The sequence below is a fragment of the Hoplias malabaricus genome, chromosome 1 (genome assembly GCF_029633855.1).
Source record: "Hoplias malabaricus isolate fHopMal1 chromosome 1, fHopMal1.hap1, whole genome shotgun sequence".
Classification (NCBI taxonomy): Eukaryota; Metazoa; Chordata; class Actinopteri; order Characiformes; family Erythrinidae; genus Hoplias; species Hoplias malabaricus.
In genome coordinates, this window is record NC_089800.1 from 85530189 (window position 1) to 85548945 (window position 18757).

The window sequence follows — 18757 nt, forward strand, 5'->3', positions numbered from 1 at the left end:
CCCAGGATGTTGCCTGACTGTTTAGCATCCCCCCTATTTTTTTGTTTATTTTAATTATTTTTTCACCGTATACTCACTATAGCTGTTTTTTTTTTTGCGCTGCGGCAGAAACGAGTCCCCTTTGCATTACTAGACCTGTGCAGTCCTGCATCTGCATCAATTAGTCATGTGTAGTTAAAGGTACAGAGCGGTGCCGAACACAGGGGCTCTCTTAACACTTGTCTCTCACACACACGCATTTTCTCGCCTGCCGATATCCAGCCATTTTTCAAAGGACAAAAACATAGTGAGTTTTAATTTCAGAATGGAAAAAAAGCCTGTAAAAAAGCCGTGAGAAAGGAGAGAGCGCCAGGTCGATTCATTCGCCATTCTACATCACACAGAGGAATTGTTCTAAGCTGTGTTTCCTAGTCAAGGTTTAAACCTGCTCTCTGTGTTTGGTTAAAAGTGCTGCCTCAGTGATGTCAGTAAAAGCTGGAATGCTTTTTTTTTAAGGGAGAGCAATAATAGAATAGAGAAGGAAAAAAAATCAGAGAAATTCTTAATGGAAGAGCAAATAATACCCTTAAGCTGTTTTAAATGCCACAGACTTTAACACTGAATAACAAACTCGGGCCAGTTTTTCCCCCACAGCTTCTTAAATCACAGGCAGTATTTTCACTCTTTATTAGAAGCCATTTATCTTGATGTGCCCATTTTTTCCCCCCTCTCTTTTTTTATTTGTTTCCTAGAGGGGACGAGTTTATTTGTTTGATAGTGATAAGAGTCCCTTAAATCACACTTTTAGTTGTACTTTTCCAATTTAGCGCCATATTACTTTGGCATCCTAGGACAGCCTCGGCGCTCGGAGGGTTTCCGAGTTTAGAGCGTAGCCTGGCATTGTGCAGCTGTAATGATTCAACCATTTGTAAGAGGGGAGATTAAAGACTAGTTGAAATTGGAGATGCCATGTTCTCGCGGTGCTAGCCCATCAGAGACGAGTATGGAAATGATCTTGTCACAAGCTTGTTAAGTATGTGGCGCACTCTTCACGGGACTGGCGTGATGAGTGAGGCCGCTGCTTAGAGTGCGAGGCCAATTTCCAGGCATGTCACACGCCCCAGAGCAAAGTTTGTTCTGCGAAACATGTAATCGCTCCGTGACCCCGTGTTACACTACTGAAGTCGGGCCAGCTCCAGAACTCAGCATTCAGCTGGGTGTTTTTGAATTTTCCACAGTTGTTTGCTTTGTAGTTCGGGGGGACATTAGTGAACTGCCTGGTTTTATTTAGATGTGAATTTCTCAAGTGAAGTCTTTTGTCTTTTACTTGCTTTCAAGTAGAGGCGAACCTTTGGGCCACATGAAGCTCATGAAGCTGAATTTTGCCAATTATCCTTGCATATATATGAAAGATATGGTAGGATCGTTCTCCCTTTGTGCACGTAATTGTACACCTTGGCTCGGAATTTAAGAGAGTTTAATATAGGACATTGCATTTGGAATGAGAAATATAAGAAATAATGTGTTAAAATGCAATTATTTGGAGTTCAAAGTACATTAAATGAACGCAGGCGAACACATCCACTAATTTATATTCTGTGTGAATATCTATAGATCTATATTTAACAGGACTTTTTTGCTTTTGTTTGCTCGCAGGTAGAGATGAACCCTCCAGCTACATATGTACGACATGCAAGCAGCCGTTTGCCAGCGCGTGGTTCCTCCTGCAGCATGCCCAAAACACACATGGGATCCGCATCTATCTGGAGGCCAACGCGTCCAACGCTGCGCTCACCCCGAGGATCGCCATCCCTCCTCCTGTCGGTGCTGAATCTATACCCCAGTCTCCTCTCACCAACTTCCTGGGGGACAATAACCCCTTCAACCTGCTCCGGATGACCGGGCCCTTGCTCCGGGATCCCCCTCCGGGCTTTGTAGAAAACCGTCTCCCCAACACGCCTCCCTTCATCAGCCCGCCACCCCGGCACCACTTAGACCCCCATCGCCTGGAACGCCTTAGCGCCGAGGAAATGGGTTTGATTTCCCAGCATCCCAGTGCCTTTGAGAGAGTGATGCGCCTGACGCCCATGGCCATGGAGACCCAGTCCATGGATTTCTCCCGCCGCTTGCGAGAACTGGCGGGCAACAACAATTCCACCCCTCCGCTCTCTCCCAGTCGTGGCAACCCTATGCACCGCCTGCTCAATCCCAACCCCTTCCAGCCCAACCGCAAGTCTCCCTTTCTTAGTACCCCTCCTCTACCGCCCATGCCCCCCAGCAGCACCACGCCGCCTCAGACGCAAGACAAGAGCAAGTCGTGCGAGTTCTGTGGAAAAACCTTCAAGTTCCAGAGCAACCTGATCGTGCACCGACGGAGCCACACGGGAGAGAAGCCTTACAAGTGCCAGCTGTGCGACCACGCCTGCTCACAGGCCAGCAAACTCAAGCGCCACATGAAGACCCACATGCACAAGTCGGGATCCATCACGGGACGCTCTGACGACGGCCTCTCAGCCACAAGCTCGCCAGAGCCGGGCACCAGCGACGTTGCCGGAGAGTCCATGAAGGGCCGGGACGGAGACTTCAGGGGTGAGGGACTGGGTCCTGACAACGAGGAGGAGGAGGAAGAGGAAGAAGAAGAGGAGCTGGAAAACGAGAGCAGGCCCGAGTCCAACTTCAGCATGGACTCGGAGCTGAGCCGCAACCGGGAGAACGGTTCCAAACCCGCTGTGGACGAGAAGGGACTCTCTCTGAGCAAGATGGTGGAGACTGTGGGGCTGAACTCCATCCAGCAGTACAATAACTTGATCATCGACAATCGGAAAAGGCTTCCCTTCACCAAGAGGTGTTCAGATGGACAGAGGGACACTGGAGACGAGGATTCCGTGGTGGGGGAGATGGACCAGGTGGAGCGGACCACCGTCAATGGCAGGAACTGTGGCTCGGGCGACTCTTTCTCAGGCCTGTTCCCCCGCAAGCCAACCCCCATCACCAGCCCCAGCCTGTCCAACTCCTCCAACAAGAGGATCAAAATCGAGAAGGACTTAGAAATGCCCCCAGCGCCACTGATCCCTTCCGAAAACGTCTACTCCCAATGGCTGGTGGGCTACGCCGCCTCCCGGCACTTCATCAAAGACCCCTTTCTGGGATTCACCGACTCCAGACAATCTCCTTTTGCAACGTCCTCCGAGCATTCCTCAGAAAACGGCAGCCTGCGGTTCTCCACGCCTCCCGGGGACCTGCTGGACGGGGGACTCTCCGGCCGTAGTGGCACGGCCAGCGGGGGCAGCACCCCTCATTTAGGTGGGGGACCGGGGCCGGGCCGGCCCAGCTCCAAAGAGAGCCGGCGTAGCGACACCTGCGAGTACTGCGGCAAGGTGTTTAAAAACTGCAGCAACCTGACGGTGCACCGGCGCAGCCACACGGGCGAGAGGCCCTATAAATGCGAGCTGTGCAACTACGCCTGCGCCCAGAGCAGCAAGCTCACGCGCCACATGAAGACGCACGGGCAGCTCGGTAAGGAAGTGTACCGCTGTGACATTTGCCAAATGCCCTTTAGCGTCTACAGCACGCTAGAGAAACACATGAAAAAGTGGCACGGGGAACATTTGATGACGAACGAGGTCAAAATTGAACAAGCTGAGAGAAGCTAAGCCAGATTTTTTTTTTTCTTATTTTGCCTCACTATTTCTTGAATATAAAAAAAGGGGTAGCTGGATACTCTGTTTTTTTTCTTTTTCAAATAATAATAATGATAATGATAATAATAACTTGATTTAGATTTTGTGTTTTCTGCCTAAGAAACTGCCATCGGAGAAAAAAATAAATAAAGAAAGAAATACAGCAGCAAAAGGGAAGTTGTAATTGGAGCGGGTCTAAACTGCCGGATTGGCGTTTTATTTCAGTCTATCAGTGGATGAATTAGATGATGTTTAAATGGAGCCTTTAACTGTGCAATAATTTCTGTATTTATTGGAATTTCGTAATGTTTTGGCATGTGCAGGTGCATTTTTTTATTTCCTTGTTTTCATTACTTATGATTTAAAATGCTGGGATTTTTTTATTTGTTTATTATTATTGTTTTTTTGTGTTTTTATTTTTTTCCACCCAGAGAGAAAGACAACCTGAGATTTCATTTTTTTTTTCCAGAACCGAGCACCATTTGAGAAACTTTTAGGCCGCTGCTTATGAAAGTGTATATTTAAGCTACATGTAATTTCTTGAAGAGAAGCCGAGTTCAATCTTCAGTTTTTTATTGAGAAGCGTAACTGAGAAAGCTATTCTTTTATTTTTCCTTTGTTTCTTAATCGTTAGCGTGTAAGCGGACAACAATCCTTAGACCCTTGTAGTGTGAACTGATTTTGAACGTGTCAATCTAATTGGGTGTGTAGCACTGAATGTCAGATGTGACAGTAAACCTGGAGGATCCTGCTCTCTCTCTCTCTCTCTCTCTCTCTCTCTCTCTCTCTCTCTCTCTCTCTCTGTCTCTCTCTCGTAGAGCCGTAAATCAGGCCGGGGAGATGACGCACAAAAAAAAAAAAAAAGAAAAAAAAAAGACAATGATCACAAAGGCAGCTGCTTTCAGGTACCTAGTACCGACCCGAGACAAAGCCAGTCAAACAATCCTTTTTCTCTCTTTTTTTTTAAGTCCTTTAGTTTACGCTCAGACTGTTGATGCTGAAAGGCACTCCCTCTCCTCAGCCACCGTGTGCATGAGCTTAATCACAGCGAGCCCTTCTCTCTCTCTCTCTCTCTCTCTCTCTCTCTCTCTCTGCTTCTTTATCTAATTCCGCTGAATGGCTGATGGCTCCCTCACACTCGATGTGAGCTGCCGAGCGTTTAACGCAGCTCCTCCTGGACGCTTTCTTATCAAAGACGAGCTGTTCGCTCCTCTGGTTCGCTCCAGTCAGGCCTGCTGTGTTGTTTTTAGCCTGATTTAGCCCACTCCCAGCTCCAGCAACTACCTATTCACGGCAGCATTTACATAAGTGTGCGACGATGCTGCTGAAATAAATGGCCTAATTTCTAAACACAGACACGCACACTCAGACGTACAGTCGTACCCGGGGGTTGCTAGAAAGGTGTTAATGCAGGATAGCTGTTGTTCATTCACGTATCCGGCCTATTTAAGCATTCTGTGTACCCCACTGCTTCTAGTTATGTTCTTTCATTGTAAAAAAAAAAAAAGCTTGGAGTTTGCATCTGTAGCGGGTGGCACCAATTTAACCAGATCAGATCCAGCGTCATCGCCGCCGTCGGATCAAAACCTCCTATCTCCGAAATGGAAGAAAAAAAGGGACCTTTTCAATGGGTCCAAGCATCATGAAACCTTCATGCAGCTAATCAATGGAGATACGAGGTTCTGCTCCGGCTGTGACCAGTGTTCACCACGTTTGTTTACAGTAGTCACTATGCATTGTTTTTCCACAACTTCCAATCATTCTGAGAACTTTGTAAAGCACTTGCACCACTGCTAACGCAGGTTTGAGTTTGGTTAATCTGGTTAACTTGGTGAGCGCTCATGGGCGGGTTTGCAGACTATTGCACACTAAGAGTGTCTGTCCTAATCTGTTTGGGCTAAAACAGTAAGACTTTCTTTTTTCTTTCTTTCTTCTCATTCAGGACTTCCTGTGATGTGTAGTTGAACGCATTCTAAGAAGTAGCAACAATGCACAGCCGAAAGTTTTCCCTCCCCTTCCTTTATTTTTTCTTCTTTTGTTGTTGTTGTTGTTGTTGTTTATTTTTTGTTGTTGTTGTTTTTTTGTTTTTTTTTGTTTTAATGTCTTCAAGCACTCCCTTTTGCCTATATCCCAACTTACGCACCACACGAGGGCCCAGCCAACCACAATTTATAGAATTGAGGGAATATCGTGAAGAAGAAGAAGAGAAACAAAACAAACAAGCAAGTAAACAAACAAGCAGATCAGCCTCAGCTCTTTGCAATTGACCCGCACTTTATGATTTTGTTTGAGGAACAATGGAGAGAACGGCTTCTGAGCAAGAAATTACGCTGAAAGGATTTTAGTGGGTGAAGGGAGCATCTGAGATTGGAGTGCCAGTGTTGCTAGGCTTGGCTTTCTCAGCGCTGGCACTATAAAAACAAAAAAAAAAGTGAAATTAATTTATTTGGACAGTTTTTGTACTGCCATTCAATTTGACATGAGTGTGCCTTGAATACTGATCTTCCTATTTATCGTCTTGCAAGACAAATGCAACATTATTATTATTGTTTCTTTTTTTAGCGTGTAAAGCAAAGAATTGAACAAACAAAAGGCGAGAATAAGTCCATTTTTAATCTGCTTCGAAAATTGAAAAAAATTCAATAAAAAAACAAAACAGGAAACAACATCCGAAACCACTTCCTTTAAAAGTCCACTAAAGGCAAAAGTAAAGTAGCCAGCACAATACTGATGTGTCTGTGTGTGTGTATATGTGTGCATATGTACATATAAAAGCACAAACACACACGTGTTTTAGACGCTATATATGTTCCAATTCCTCACTTCAGGCTGAGTCTGCGGCCCTTGATTAAAAAAAAACATAATAAAAAAAAAAATTTGTAGGTTTTTTTTCCCCAGATTATTACTGTTTTTTTTTCTGCTACAAAACAGATAAAGGAAGAGACTGGACGAAAAATCAGGAAACTTACAAGAAACGAAAAAAAAAAAAAAAAAAAAACTTTAGTGCACTCTGTCTTAAAATACGTTTACAGTATTGAAACAAGTACAAGGGTAAAATGATATTTCTGTGTATGTGTGTTTTTAACAAGTTTCTTTTTCCCTTTTTTGTTTTTGTTTGTTTCATTTGCTTAAGTTTCTCTGAATGCCACAGTGGCTATGTGTATATTGGTTTTTTTTTTCTGGTGACGGGGTTTTAGTATATATATAAATATATAAATATAAATATATATATTACATTTTTTCTTGTTTACTGTAAAAGTATACCAGTATTTGTAATATTGGAGAATGCCTGGGCATTTTACAAAAAGAAAAGGACAAAAAAAAGTATTTTTGTTTTTTTAATTTTTGAATTTTTGATTTTTTTTTTTTTAAACTTTGCAGTCCGATTTTAAATGGTGGGTCTCTAAAATGTTTTTCGTCCCTGTAACTGTAAGAGTCTTGAGTTTTAGTAGCTTTTCTTTTCTGCCTTGGGTGTTCGAAAAATAAAGACAAATTGATAAAAAGCGAACTGTAAAGCGATGCTGAGGGTCAGATCTCTGAGCACAGTTGAAAGAAAGAATGATTCCCCACAGAGTCCACTATCACAGTTTGTTTGGTTTGTTTTTCAAAAAAAGACAAAAAAAAAACAAAAATAAGAAAAAGAAAATGAGCCTATTTCTTGTCATCTGTATCTGTTTCTTTCTGTTTGACCTGGAGTGGATTCTCTTAACGGCCGGACAGTAGACGCCACGTCTTTTGTACCGGAGCCTGTATCTTGGAACTTGTTTGTGCATCTCTCTCATTTAGAGAGCGGACGATGATTATTGTTGTGTTTTTTTTTTTGTTTTTTTTCTGACCTGAACGAAGGGTGCAGGGTGATGAACGAGACCACGCTGCTGCACTAGATCCACATCAATTTGGCAGAATAAAAAAAAGAGTGGGCAAAAAAAAAAAAAAAAAAAAACAATAAAGAAAAGAAAAAAAAGTAAAGAACAAAAACAAGGGAAGAATTTTCTGAATTTCATTTGTTGAAATGAATCTTGTATAGAAGGGATGGAAAGGTTGTCCCCGCAGCCTTTTACTGTAGCTACATATATGAAAGTAAATGTTTTGTTCACTATTCTATTGGTTGTAAATAATTTTTTAATGCTTACCCGGACCTTGTTTCATTTTTGTTTGTTTTTTTATTTTTTGTTTTATTTGTGCGTGTTCTGACTGGCACTGGCAGCAAAACTGTCTGTTTATTTTTTTGTTTGTTTGTTTGTTTTGTTTTTGTTTTTTATTATTCCCTTCACTCCTACACCTCTGCCCTGCCCCTCCCCCAAGCCCTGTCTGTTTGATTCTGAGTGTAAAACCCGGTTCTTTATGGGGCCTGCGAAGTGCAGCTCTCTTAGCATGAGAAGAATAGAGCACAAATACAAACTGTTTTACTTGTCTAACTCATTATTGCTCATTTGTGTCATCATTTTGTTTCCAACAAGTAAAAACAAACTCCAACCTCACTCCAGTTGTCTGTGTCTCCTCGCAACCCTCAAAGGGGGTATTGTAGTGGATTTACTAGGTCTCTCTCTCTCTCTCTCTCTCTCTCTCTCTCACACACACACACACAAATAAATAAATAAATATATAAATATACACACAATAGCTGTCAGTATAGATTCTAATTACAATCTGGGAGTCTGCGCATTGTCGCCATGATTAACCAGAGTGTTTTATAAAAAGCCAAACAGTATAAATGCACATACTTTAAATAGTAGCACAATAAAACCTACATTAAGAATTTGTGGCTTTTTAAAGTTATAAAAAAAGGAACATATCCAAGCCCTGTATCCAATAGCAAAACAGAAGTGATCCAAATCCAAATTCTCCACAAGTGTCCACCCATTTGGAGGTGTGAAGTTTACACTTGGTATTAGAACACTGCTGTGAGGGTCTGATGGCTTTCAGCATCATAAACATTAGTAAGGTCAAGTGCACAAAGACCACTTACTTCATTGCATATCAAAGTACTGGATGCACCTTCATCACTCCAGAGAACGGTTTTCCACTGCTCCACAGCCCAGTGCTTTCCAAGTTAGTGGTTATTTAGACGATACTCGCCTTAAAATACATTTATTTGCCTCACTGTTACACAATAACAACACTTACACAATTCCAAAACTGCTTCTGTGAAGTCATTAAAACTACCAATCCCTGCCAATCCTGCGGTCAATACGCGATGGTTTATCAATATCGCAATCATGTTTAATCTAGTAATCGTGACAGCCCTACGTAAATTCACCATACAGAGATCAGCTAAACTCTGAGGGAACTTTCGGTGTCGAGGAAACAGAGCTAAACATCTTCAGTCTATATGTGTTTGCCTCCATATGTGTGTCTAACATCAAAGCCTTCGCCTCCAACCAGAGGCTACAATTACAGTCACTTAGTGCCACTCCGGCTGACCACACTCGTCCAGGAACATATCAATCTGGCTGTCACGCCATGGGTATTTTCAAACTGCTCCCAAAATGTATCAAACCCTGATATCTAAAAATGACTCCCTGAGAAGAGCTGCTTTGAAGAGGCCATCTGAGCTCAGCTTCTCTCTGCTCTCCGGGGTTCTTCTTAATGCCCTTGTGTACACAGATCGTAGGCCTATTTTCCTCCTGTCTTTTTCCTCTTCTCAGCATTAGGCGACAACTTGAGGTATAAAGGTCGAACTTTCAGTCTCTTAAGACTTGATTTCGCACACACGGGCGATCTCTGGTCATGCTGAATCCACTCTAAATGCTTTGTGGATGCTCACCTTTCAGTCAGAGGGCAATAATGAATCCTTAACCTAGAAATCCAAATCTAAACCTAATCCGAATATAATCAAAATCCAGCACACGTCTTCATATCAATATCTTATCACATGCTGATGATCTGAAAAGAACTTCCAACAGATATAGTTTGGCCCAATCCCTTTTATTAACCCTTTATCGTCTGTACCTGTATGTGAGCCCACAATTCAATTCCTTGCATATTTACGTATAAAAAATGTAGGTTAGGGCGGTTAAACATTAATTTGCTACAACCGCTTCATCCATTTCAGGGTCACTGTGTGTCCAGAGCCCCCCTGAAATCGCCGGGCACAATACGGGAACACACTGGACAGGCCGCCTGTCCGTCGCAGGGCATCACGCACTAACACACACATGCTCTAATAGCCAGTCCACCTGCTCGGGTGAGAACTGAGGCTGTGGAAGGTGTGGAACTGAGATTGGGGAGGCATGGATCGGATCTAAACACAGCCCACTACTGCCTGACTAGTTATTTTAAACATGGTGCAGTCCCTTGCTGCAGCTGTGTGATGTGTTTGTGTGTGACAGCTGGGGCTGTGCAGTGGAGGCTGGGTATGCGTGGTCCCCCTTTTCAGATCTGTAGAGGGGGACTGCGCCGAGGGTGGGTAGATCCCTCTCTTTGAGGACATGTGAAGGGTGGCTGAGCTGAGGCTTGCAGGGGTGTAGCTCCCTCTCTTTTGAGACGTGTGGAGAGTGGCTGATTTGAGGCTGGCGGGGTGTGGATCCCTGTCTTTCAGGACTGTGGAGGAGGGCTGAGCTGAAGCTGAGTGACGGCGGCTCTGCAGGTGCCTCAGGCCTCTGGGTGTGGAATTAACGCCACTGTCATTAAGCCCCTGCTCAAACTTAGCTCTCAGTGCCGTTAAAAACTGCCATTCCCCTGGACAGCAATCAAACAATCCTCCAGCTCAGTCCACAGGGCTCTCACACTTCACTCACTCACTCAGTCGCACACACACACACACACACACACACACACACACACACACACACACAAAGCACAGGAGCTCCTCGCTTCTCACTGCTGTGTACTCAGGGTGGGGGTGAACAGTGGCTCATTATCGTTTAAAGAAACAGGTGCTGAAACTGGCCATCTTAAACAGGGCTGTTTACACAGGGGAGAGAACACTGCTATGGTATTTGATCCTTGTGGTATTTTGACCAAAGCAGGTCATAGACATTCCATTAAGACCACATAACTGTGTTCTGTTGTGGAAAAGGGGTGGAACGTGTCCCAGTTACGTCCAGAAGCTCATAGACACTCATTATAATTTGTGAATTCAGCTTCTTTTATGTTGGATTCATTGCAGATACAGACAAATCAATGAGATTGAATGATGAATCAGGGGAAGCTCTGGGGCTGCCTATGCCACCATGGTCACCATGTCCAGTGCCAAGTCTGTGCGAAGTGGAGCACTGGAGCTACGTCCAGTAATACTGTAATGAGCTGGTTGACCTGGAAGTAATCATCAATCATCAATACCTGACCTCATGAAAGATCAAATGCCATCAAAGGCCCACAGCAATGTTCCAACATCTAGTCGCCAACCTTCTGCGCAAGTCTGAAGACAAGGCACCAGTCCGTCACAGGACATCATTCCCTCACTCACTCACTCCCTCACTCCCTCACTCACTCACTCACTCACTCACTCACTCACTCACTCACTTATTCCCTCACTCACTCACTCACTCATTCCCTCACTCACTCACTCACTCACTCACTCACTCACTCACTCACTCACTCACTCACTCACTCACTCACTCACTCACTCACTGGGGACATCTGCATGACACTGACAGTAGCCTTCGGTGAGAACAGACATAGACCCATGTTAACATTCGTAAAGCTTATGTAGGTCTCGAGAAAAAAAATATTTAATTATTTTTTGACTGATGACAATTACACAATATTTTTAGGCTCTTTCCCTGTTACAGAGTCAGATTCAGACAGTGTCCACTCTTTCCCTTAAACTGTGTTTCATCCGCCCTACAGCTTATTTACATCTCTTTGATTAAAAACACCAACTATTTTCTATTTCACTGAGCACTTTTCCATTCCGTAGTATAAGATCACTGTAGTTTGTTGTTAATAACGGCTAATCTTATTACTCAGGCCATAAATCTCTCCACAGAGTGATTCACGCTCAGCGATTATTCGCCCCTGGTTATTGACTCTCCCATCAGAGCCGATTTCAACATTGTTTCATTGACTTTGCTTTATAACGTAAATCAGTAAAACTAGAAGAAACCTATCAACAACAAATCAATGAACACTGAAAGGATCATTAAACTTCACAGCCCCTGTGGGAATTCCATGTGTTTGTATAGATTTCTCCCTCCAAAAATATAACGTGGAATCCAGTGGTGGAATTAGGCCTGTTGAGACAGAGCTGAAGCAGACCAGGACGAGTTTTTTGATTTGGCATCAGTTTCAAGGCAAAAGGGTAATTAAGCCTATCCCTGACTGGCCTGCTCTTTGAAGTCCCCCGTAGGGGGGATTATTCCCAGTGAAGGGGAAGAGAGAAAGAGAGAGAGAGAGAGAGAGAGAGAGAGAGAGAGAGAGAGAGAGAGAGAGAGTAAGGGGGGATTGAAGGGGACTTTGGCTCTCTCTTTACATTCCAATTGAGTCATGTGTAAACGAGAGTAGGCACCACTCAAACTATACCAGACCAGGACGACTTTCGAGTGCCAAACTTTTACACTCTCATCACTCTTCCGCACTTTTTCTCCTCCTTTATCTGATTAACCCATTCTCACCAAAACTCTAGCCTGTAATTCGGCGACTTCGGAGTAGCCGGCACGCTGCATTCATGTTGGACCTAGTAAAACGGATTGGCATGTGGAATCGGAGCTCATTCTTTACTGCTGAATTTCCTATCCCTGTAGAAAATCTCCACGTGACCTTGGATGTACTGTGATACTGTCTGCACACTTATAATGCAAATCATATTGTAGGTCTTCAGGAGCTGGACTGAAGGCCTAAGAGGCCAGATTAGCAAAACGTGGAATTGACTTGATCTACACTGTAAAAAAAATGCTGTAAATTCTGCTACAGTATTTAATTGTATTACTCAATTACAGTAATATGCTGTAAATTTGAAATACAGTAGTGTTCCTGTAAAAATACGGTAAATGTCTGGAAAATCTGCTGCCAGTATTTTACTGTAAATCGCAGTATTTACAGTAAATTATTGTATTATTCAATTACAGTAATATACTGTAAATTTGAAATACAGTAGTGTTCCTGTAAAAATACGGTAAATGCCTGGGAACTCTGCTGCCAGTATTTTACTGTAAAATTTACAAGAAATTTTTTACAGTGTACAATGAATGGGACTAAGTCTTTGAAAAAGAGTAAACAAAAGAATGTCACTGGAAGCCATGGAGAAGTCCTAAATATCTCGCAAAACGCAAATACGAACAATAGCCTAATGCTAACCCTTATGCTAACAATTGCTAACACATGTTACAACATATATATATATATATATATATAAAATATATATATAAAATATATATATTATATATATATATAAAATATGTTGCACCCTTCAAATAAAATCTAAATAAAACACAGAATGTCTTGTATGAATGACCATTAGCAAATCAGAGCTAACTTAGCATTACAATTCCCATAGGAAAGCTAGCAGAAATGTATTTTTAAAATTGTTGTCATTTCTGACCCAAGCCAAAGGCCTTGCTGTGACACTGCGGGTTCAACCGAGAGCTCATTTTATTAAACAACAACAGTAAAGCTTAACATTTCACCAGTTCAACAGCTCCCCAGTCCTCCTGAGATACAAGTACTGTAACTTTCCCTTTCCCTTGATCTAATTAATTCGGAAATGCATATGAGATGAAGATATACCCCAGTGAAAGCTGTATATTCTGTTACATCTGATCTTTCCAGCAACTTCCTGCCGGTTTGTTCTTAAAACATTTTTTTCAGATGGAGCCCGTATACAGTAATCACCATGTAATGAGCGTGAGCAGATAACTCAGGTCAGCGGATGATGCAATGATTTTAAAGACGAGGCTCTGGAGGAAGAGCGTGAAACGCAGCGATTAAAATGTTTTTTTTTAACAGGAGAAAAGAAATCAGCAGGGTGCAATAAAAGTTCAATAACAGAGACAAAATCTATGCATAAAAGGACTTTATTTGTCAAAAGTGGCAAAGCGATAGACGAGGAGGAGGATCGAGGCTGTTAATATTTCATTTAATCTCTCAGAGTGAAAAGGCCTGTATTTCTATTAGCCTCCCCATTCACATCATAACAGGAGGAGAGCAGGAGTCTAACAGCTGAGAACCAGAAATATATCTCATTGTGGGAACCGAACATGTTTGTGAGCTGATTCTCACGATAGAAATCAATGTATTTATCAATGTAAATATATATCTATTTATATAAATATAAAATCAATGTATCAAATAAGCTGAATACATTAAAGCAGGGTTAAGGTCAAGGTTAGGGTTAGGGTTAAGATAGTAGAGTAGTACTTATGGAAAAGTTAATGGTAACTCTCCACAAAATGAATAGGGGTCTATGCAATATCTGTGTGTGTGTGTATGTGTGTGTTCATGAGAATGAATGCCAGTGTGTAGACACTGATAATGAGCAAATGTCAAATGATAGCGACCAATATTTCCAGTGTTTACAGTGTGTTCACACTTTGTCTTTAACAGTCTCCATTCATTTCAGGATCTGAATCTAAAAATCTATTTTTCTTCACCTTCAGTGATGTTGAGGTCAGGGCTCTGGGGAGTTCAGTCCTGTGTTGGTAGGATATCGTTGTATCTACTTCCTCTTCTCAGTACGGACTCCTCTGCAGTTCCACACAGTGCTGCGTTGTCTTCCCACAGTGTGGCGGGAGTTGATCTGGATTTGTCCTACTTGTCTGAGGGAAGATCTGGTGCATGTCCAGGCCTTGCGTGGTTGTTAGAAGTCCCATGTTCTCTATTTCTCTTTATCCTTTTACGAGTGGATTAGCCTATATCTAACATCCTCATTTTCATATAGATTATTATAGGCAATAACTCATCCACTGTATAGCCGTAGTTCATAAGCCTTCCATTCATCAACATGCTTTTGTTGATTCGAGTTGCTTAAAGAGTGGCATCCAAAAGGCTCACACTGGAGTTATTATGGGATGGAGCCCATTATTAAAAGGCGACTTCGAGTCATTTAAGCCACAGTGTGTGTTTTAGAGGGCTCATGTTGACAGGGACAGTGCTGCTAAAGGCACCCAGATCAACACCGCTATTCTCTTCCTTTAAATCCCCCACCGTGCCTAGAGCAAAGGGTCCGGAATTTACCGCCAGACAAGAGGGAGGGAGCCCTCTTCCAAATGCTTTCAAAACACATCCAGAGTAAATAAAACTCAGACTGGTTTGAGTCTTTTTGCTCCATGTACAGGCCTCAAAGTGGAGGGGGGGGGGGTGGTTAAGAGGGCGGGGGCCGGCTCGCTTCATTGTTACAGAAGAGGAAAAGTCTCGGTGGAGGACGGCTCAATGAGGGAGTCATGGCGAATCAGGGGATTCCCTAGACTTGTGTTGTAATTATTACCATTATTATTCACCCAACTTGTCCTTGTCCAATTGATTGGCATGGCTGTTTCATGGCTGTTTCAAAACCCTCTCTCTCTCTCTCTCTCTCTCTCTCTCTCTCCTGCTCCTCCTCCATCTCCTCTGACAGCTCCGACCGCATGACAAACGACAAGAAAACTAATCAAAGACATTCGAATCAATTTGAGCCTCGACAAATGTAGCATCTCAAGTTGAAGCTGTGGAAAAATGACTGCTGATGCGGAAACCTCAGGATACTCTTTGTCCGAAGAGACTGTAAGTGACTGAAATATTTCACCGTAAATCTCGAGGAATCTGAAGAGAATGCTGTTGGAGATCAGCGATTATTCACTGCCAGGAAAGGGCCACTAAATGGGGCACTATCTGTGGTGATTCAACTTCTGTGAGTGTGGGGGTGCCTTTAAGGTAAAACGGTATCATGTCTAAAGTGTAATTCATTCACTAAAAGTCAATAGCTACTAAAATGCTGCGATTCGTACACGAGGACACTTCGCTCCATCGTAATTCATAGTTATATTACGTTCACTAAGGGAGCCCCCCCCCGACCACTGGTGGCGCTGTTTCCCCACATACACTCAAAGTCTCCGTTATGCACCAAAGATACTTTTCTGCTAACTTTTTTCTAACTTTCTAGTCGTAGAAAGGTAAGGGTTAGGTTTAGGAAGTTAAGTTTTAAGGCTGCTTTTTTCATGCAGGGTTGCCAGATATTCTATGGTTTCTGGGATTGGTCTGTATGAGTTAAGAACATTCTTAAAATTTAAAGTGCCTCGATCCTTGATTTTCTATTTACTGAAAACCAAAATGACTTTTCCCCGTTCTTCCCCGAAAAAAAAAAAAAAGAATTAAACAATACAGAGCTAGAATTTAAAGTCATTGTTGTTTTGAAGGCGGGGGGACAACTGGTCTGTTTGTACTACCCCGCATCTCTGGACTCTCTGAAACTAGAGTTACTTGTGTTCTGAGGGGCTGGATCCATGTAAAAAGACACATGTACCTGTAAGACAGGGTTTTATTCCTCGAATAGTACCACCACATACACAGATGACCTGGTTCAGTGATGTAAGGCGGACACATCGATGTCTATCTTCAGTCCTGACAGTGAACTCCCCCATTCAGAGACGAGCAGCAAGCCAAATGTTTTGGTGATATTCTCGTACAACACTTCAAAATCTACATCAAATCTGAAATCAAAGCTATTCACTCCAACTAATTCCAGGGGTATTAGCCGGACCTTCATTCAAGTGCTAGAAGAAAAATATGTTCCGGCTCGTTTGATGTTGGCTAAATAATACGGAATAAAACAACATCACTGTTTAAATCAGTGGAAATGATAATAAAATAATAATAATAATAATAATGCATGTAAAAACACGTACAAAATGAGACAAAGAAAAGAAACTATGCTGTTATTTTTTCCTTTTTTTCTTTTGGCAGGATTCCTTTTAACTGCACCAAGGCAGTCACTCAAACTTCACGTTCAGGTTTTTTCTTCCCTCCTTAAGTGAGGACAGGGTGAGTTCTTTTTAAAAAAGAAGAGATAGAAAAAAGAAAAAAACAGCTGTGAACAACTGAAGGCACTGGCGAGGTGCGTGGTGCCTTTTTGATATTCAGATTTGCCTGCCTACACAGAGCATTATGACACATTTGGATGATCGCATTGTGGGATTAGGAGGCTGCCTTGTCATTTTCAACAACAATACGGCGATTTAGGGATGCTATTTCTCACAGTGCGCCACGCATTAACGCCGGGCCCAAAGATTTACATAAATCTTTGTCTTAAGATGAAAGAAAGGGTTTGAGACAATGAAGTTAAGCTTTAGAAATGGGGAAGAAAGTGAGTGTGTATGTGTGTGTGAGGAGGGGTTTTGGCGACCGGGAGTAGGAAAAAAAAAAGTTTTTTTTTTTTTTATTCTAAATCACCCACTGTACTTTTGATACAACGATACATAATGCCCTCTTTTTCTTGTCCTCATCATAAAAAAATGAGCAGGAGAAATAAGCATTAGCTCCGCGGTGAGGAGAAGAAAGAGAGGAAGCAGGCGAGAGAAAAGCGTTCCTTTCAGGCCGGGTTAGTGGTGCGTCTTTCACCCAATTGCTGCGCTCCTTAATCTTATTGCCTGTGGCAGTCATTTTGAAAACTGACCTAGATTGTTGCACCTCCCTCTCTGATTGGATTCATCCTCCTGATTGTGAATCGGTTTACACTGCGTCTGAGGTGGGAGATTGCCGCTCAACCTGACCACTGACTGTAATTTCTCCGAGGTTACCGCAGAATGCAGATTTGCACAAGTGGATTGAAACACAGGGATGTAATTATGATCGTTGAGCTTGTTCGCATGCATCAGAAATTATACAACAACCGAGGTCCTGAAAATATTTCCCTTGCTGTGTTTCCTCACAGTCCATTCACACACAAGATCACTGTGTAAATTCGTTTAAAATCATGGCTCCGCTTTATTAAGTGTATGTACCCTAGTTACACATCGACAACCTTTGGAACGACGGTGTGATTATATACTGATGATGTCATAATGGTTTCATTTGAAATGCGGTGGTACAATTTGTGTATAACAACTGTAGTTACATTGTTGTTACACGTGTTATTTGTGAGTAATTACATACTTATTAGGGCCACTTAATTTAAAGGTGGGCCAAACTATATGATGTTTACATTGGATGAACATTTCCTAATGAAAGGACAATGAAAATGCTTTAAATCTTATTACGGACCAAAAACGTAGTACGTACCTCACATGAGAAATCACAACCGCTTTAAAATAGCAGGGACATAATAGATTTAGTTAATGAAACCACATATTTTTAAGTCATTTTAAAGCATTCTTATTGGTCTAAAATCAGTACACAATGTAAAGGAAAGCTGTACTTCCCAAATTTGAGATACAAGGTTTGACCCCAAAAGCGCCAACACCAATGAATAATTCCCAGGGTCTGTTTTTATTTAAGCCCTCATCGGTTCCTCTCAAACAAATCAATTGTCGAATATTTAACGCATAATGCCACAGTGATTTTAAAGTTACATCATCTGAAATGTCCCCCAATCTCCTGCCGTAAAGAGTTGTAGCTGCCCTTTACATTGTCTCAGGCTCTCTTTCTCAGCGTGTGCAGTAGCAGGCCAGGGCAGGGTCCATATGTCCTGCATATGATTGGATGCTCCCCTGCCGTTCGGAGCTGGAGTGAGCGGAGTTGTGCCATGGCAACACTTTGGTGATTATAATTCCAGCAGAAAGGTCGTTATTTATTGCTTTTCAGCGCCTGGAGCAGCTAGTGGTGCCCATCCTTCAGTCCATGGTAATAAAATAAACAAATGGCAGTGGCGCGGCGGCACACCTTGAGCCTCTGAAAAGAGGATATTTACATGTGAGGAAACGTACAATCTGCCCCAGCTAGATCACTCAGGACTGACAGGCACAACACACTGCCATCAGATTAAAGAGAGGGAGAGAGAGAGGATGTGTGCCTCTGTGTGTTATAACAGAGTTATTACGTACGATTCATGTAGATACTTGTGTATATTGTATAATGTAATCAAGCACCCATATGTAATTATATTATATTTAATAATTAGATACAGAAAATTAAATATATTTTAGACATGCTGGACACATGTACGACCTCATATAATGACATTGTATAAAGACAAGTGTGTGTGTGTGTGTGTGTGCGCAACACTGCATTCATAGCTCTGGGATGTT

The 18757-nt window shown here is 42.4% G+C and overlaps 1 protein-coding gene across 2 annotated transcripts in view; it reads left to right on the top strand.

Annotated features, from left to right (window-relative positions):
* The window catches only part of bcl11ba (BCL11 transcription factor B a), a 58912-nt gene extending 50778 nt beyond the window's left edge, over positions 1-8134 (top strand). Inside the window, exons 3-4 of one of the 2 annotated variants that reach the window (XM_066675867.1) lie at positions 1636-3495; positions 5602-8134. In XM_066675867.1, coding sequence (XP_066531964.1) covers positions 1636-3495; positions 5602-5624 — 1883 coding nt within the window. In that variant the 3' untranslated portion in view covers positions 5625-8134. Of the gene's footprint in view, positions 1-1635; positions 3967-5601 lie in introns of those variants that run through there. The other variant, XM_066675860.1, reaches the window with a different exon arrangement.
* Positions 8135-18757: the final 10623 nt, after the last annotated feature.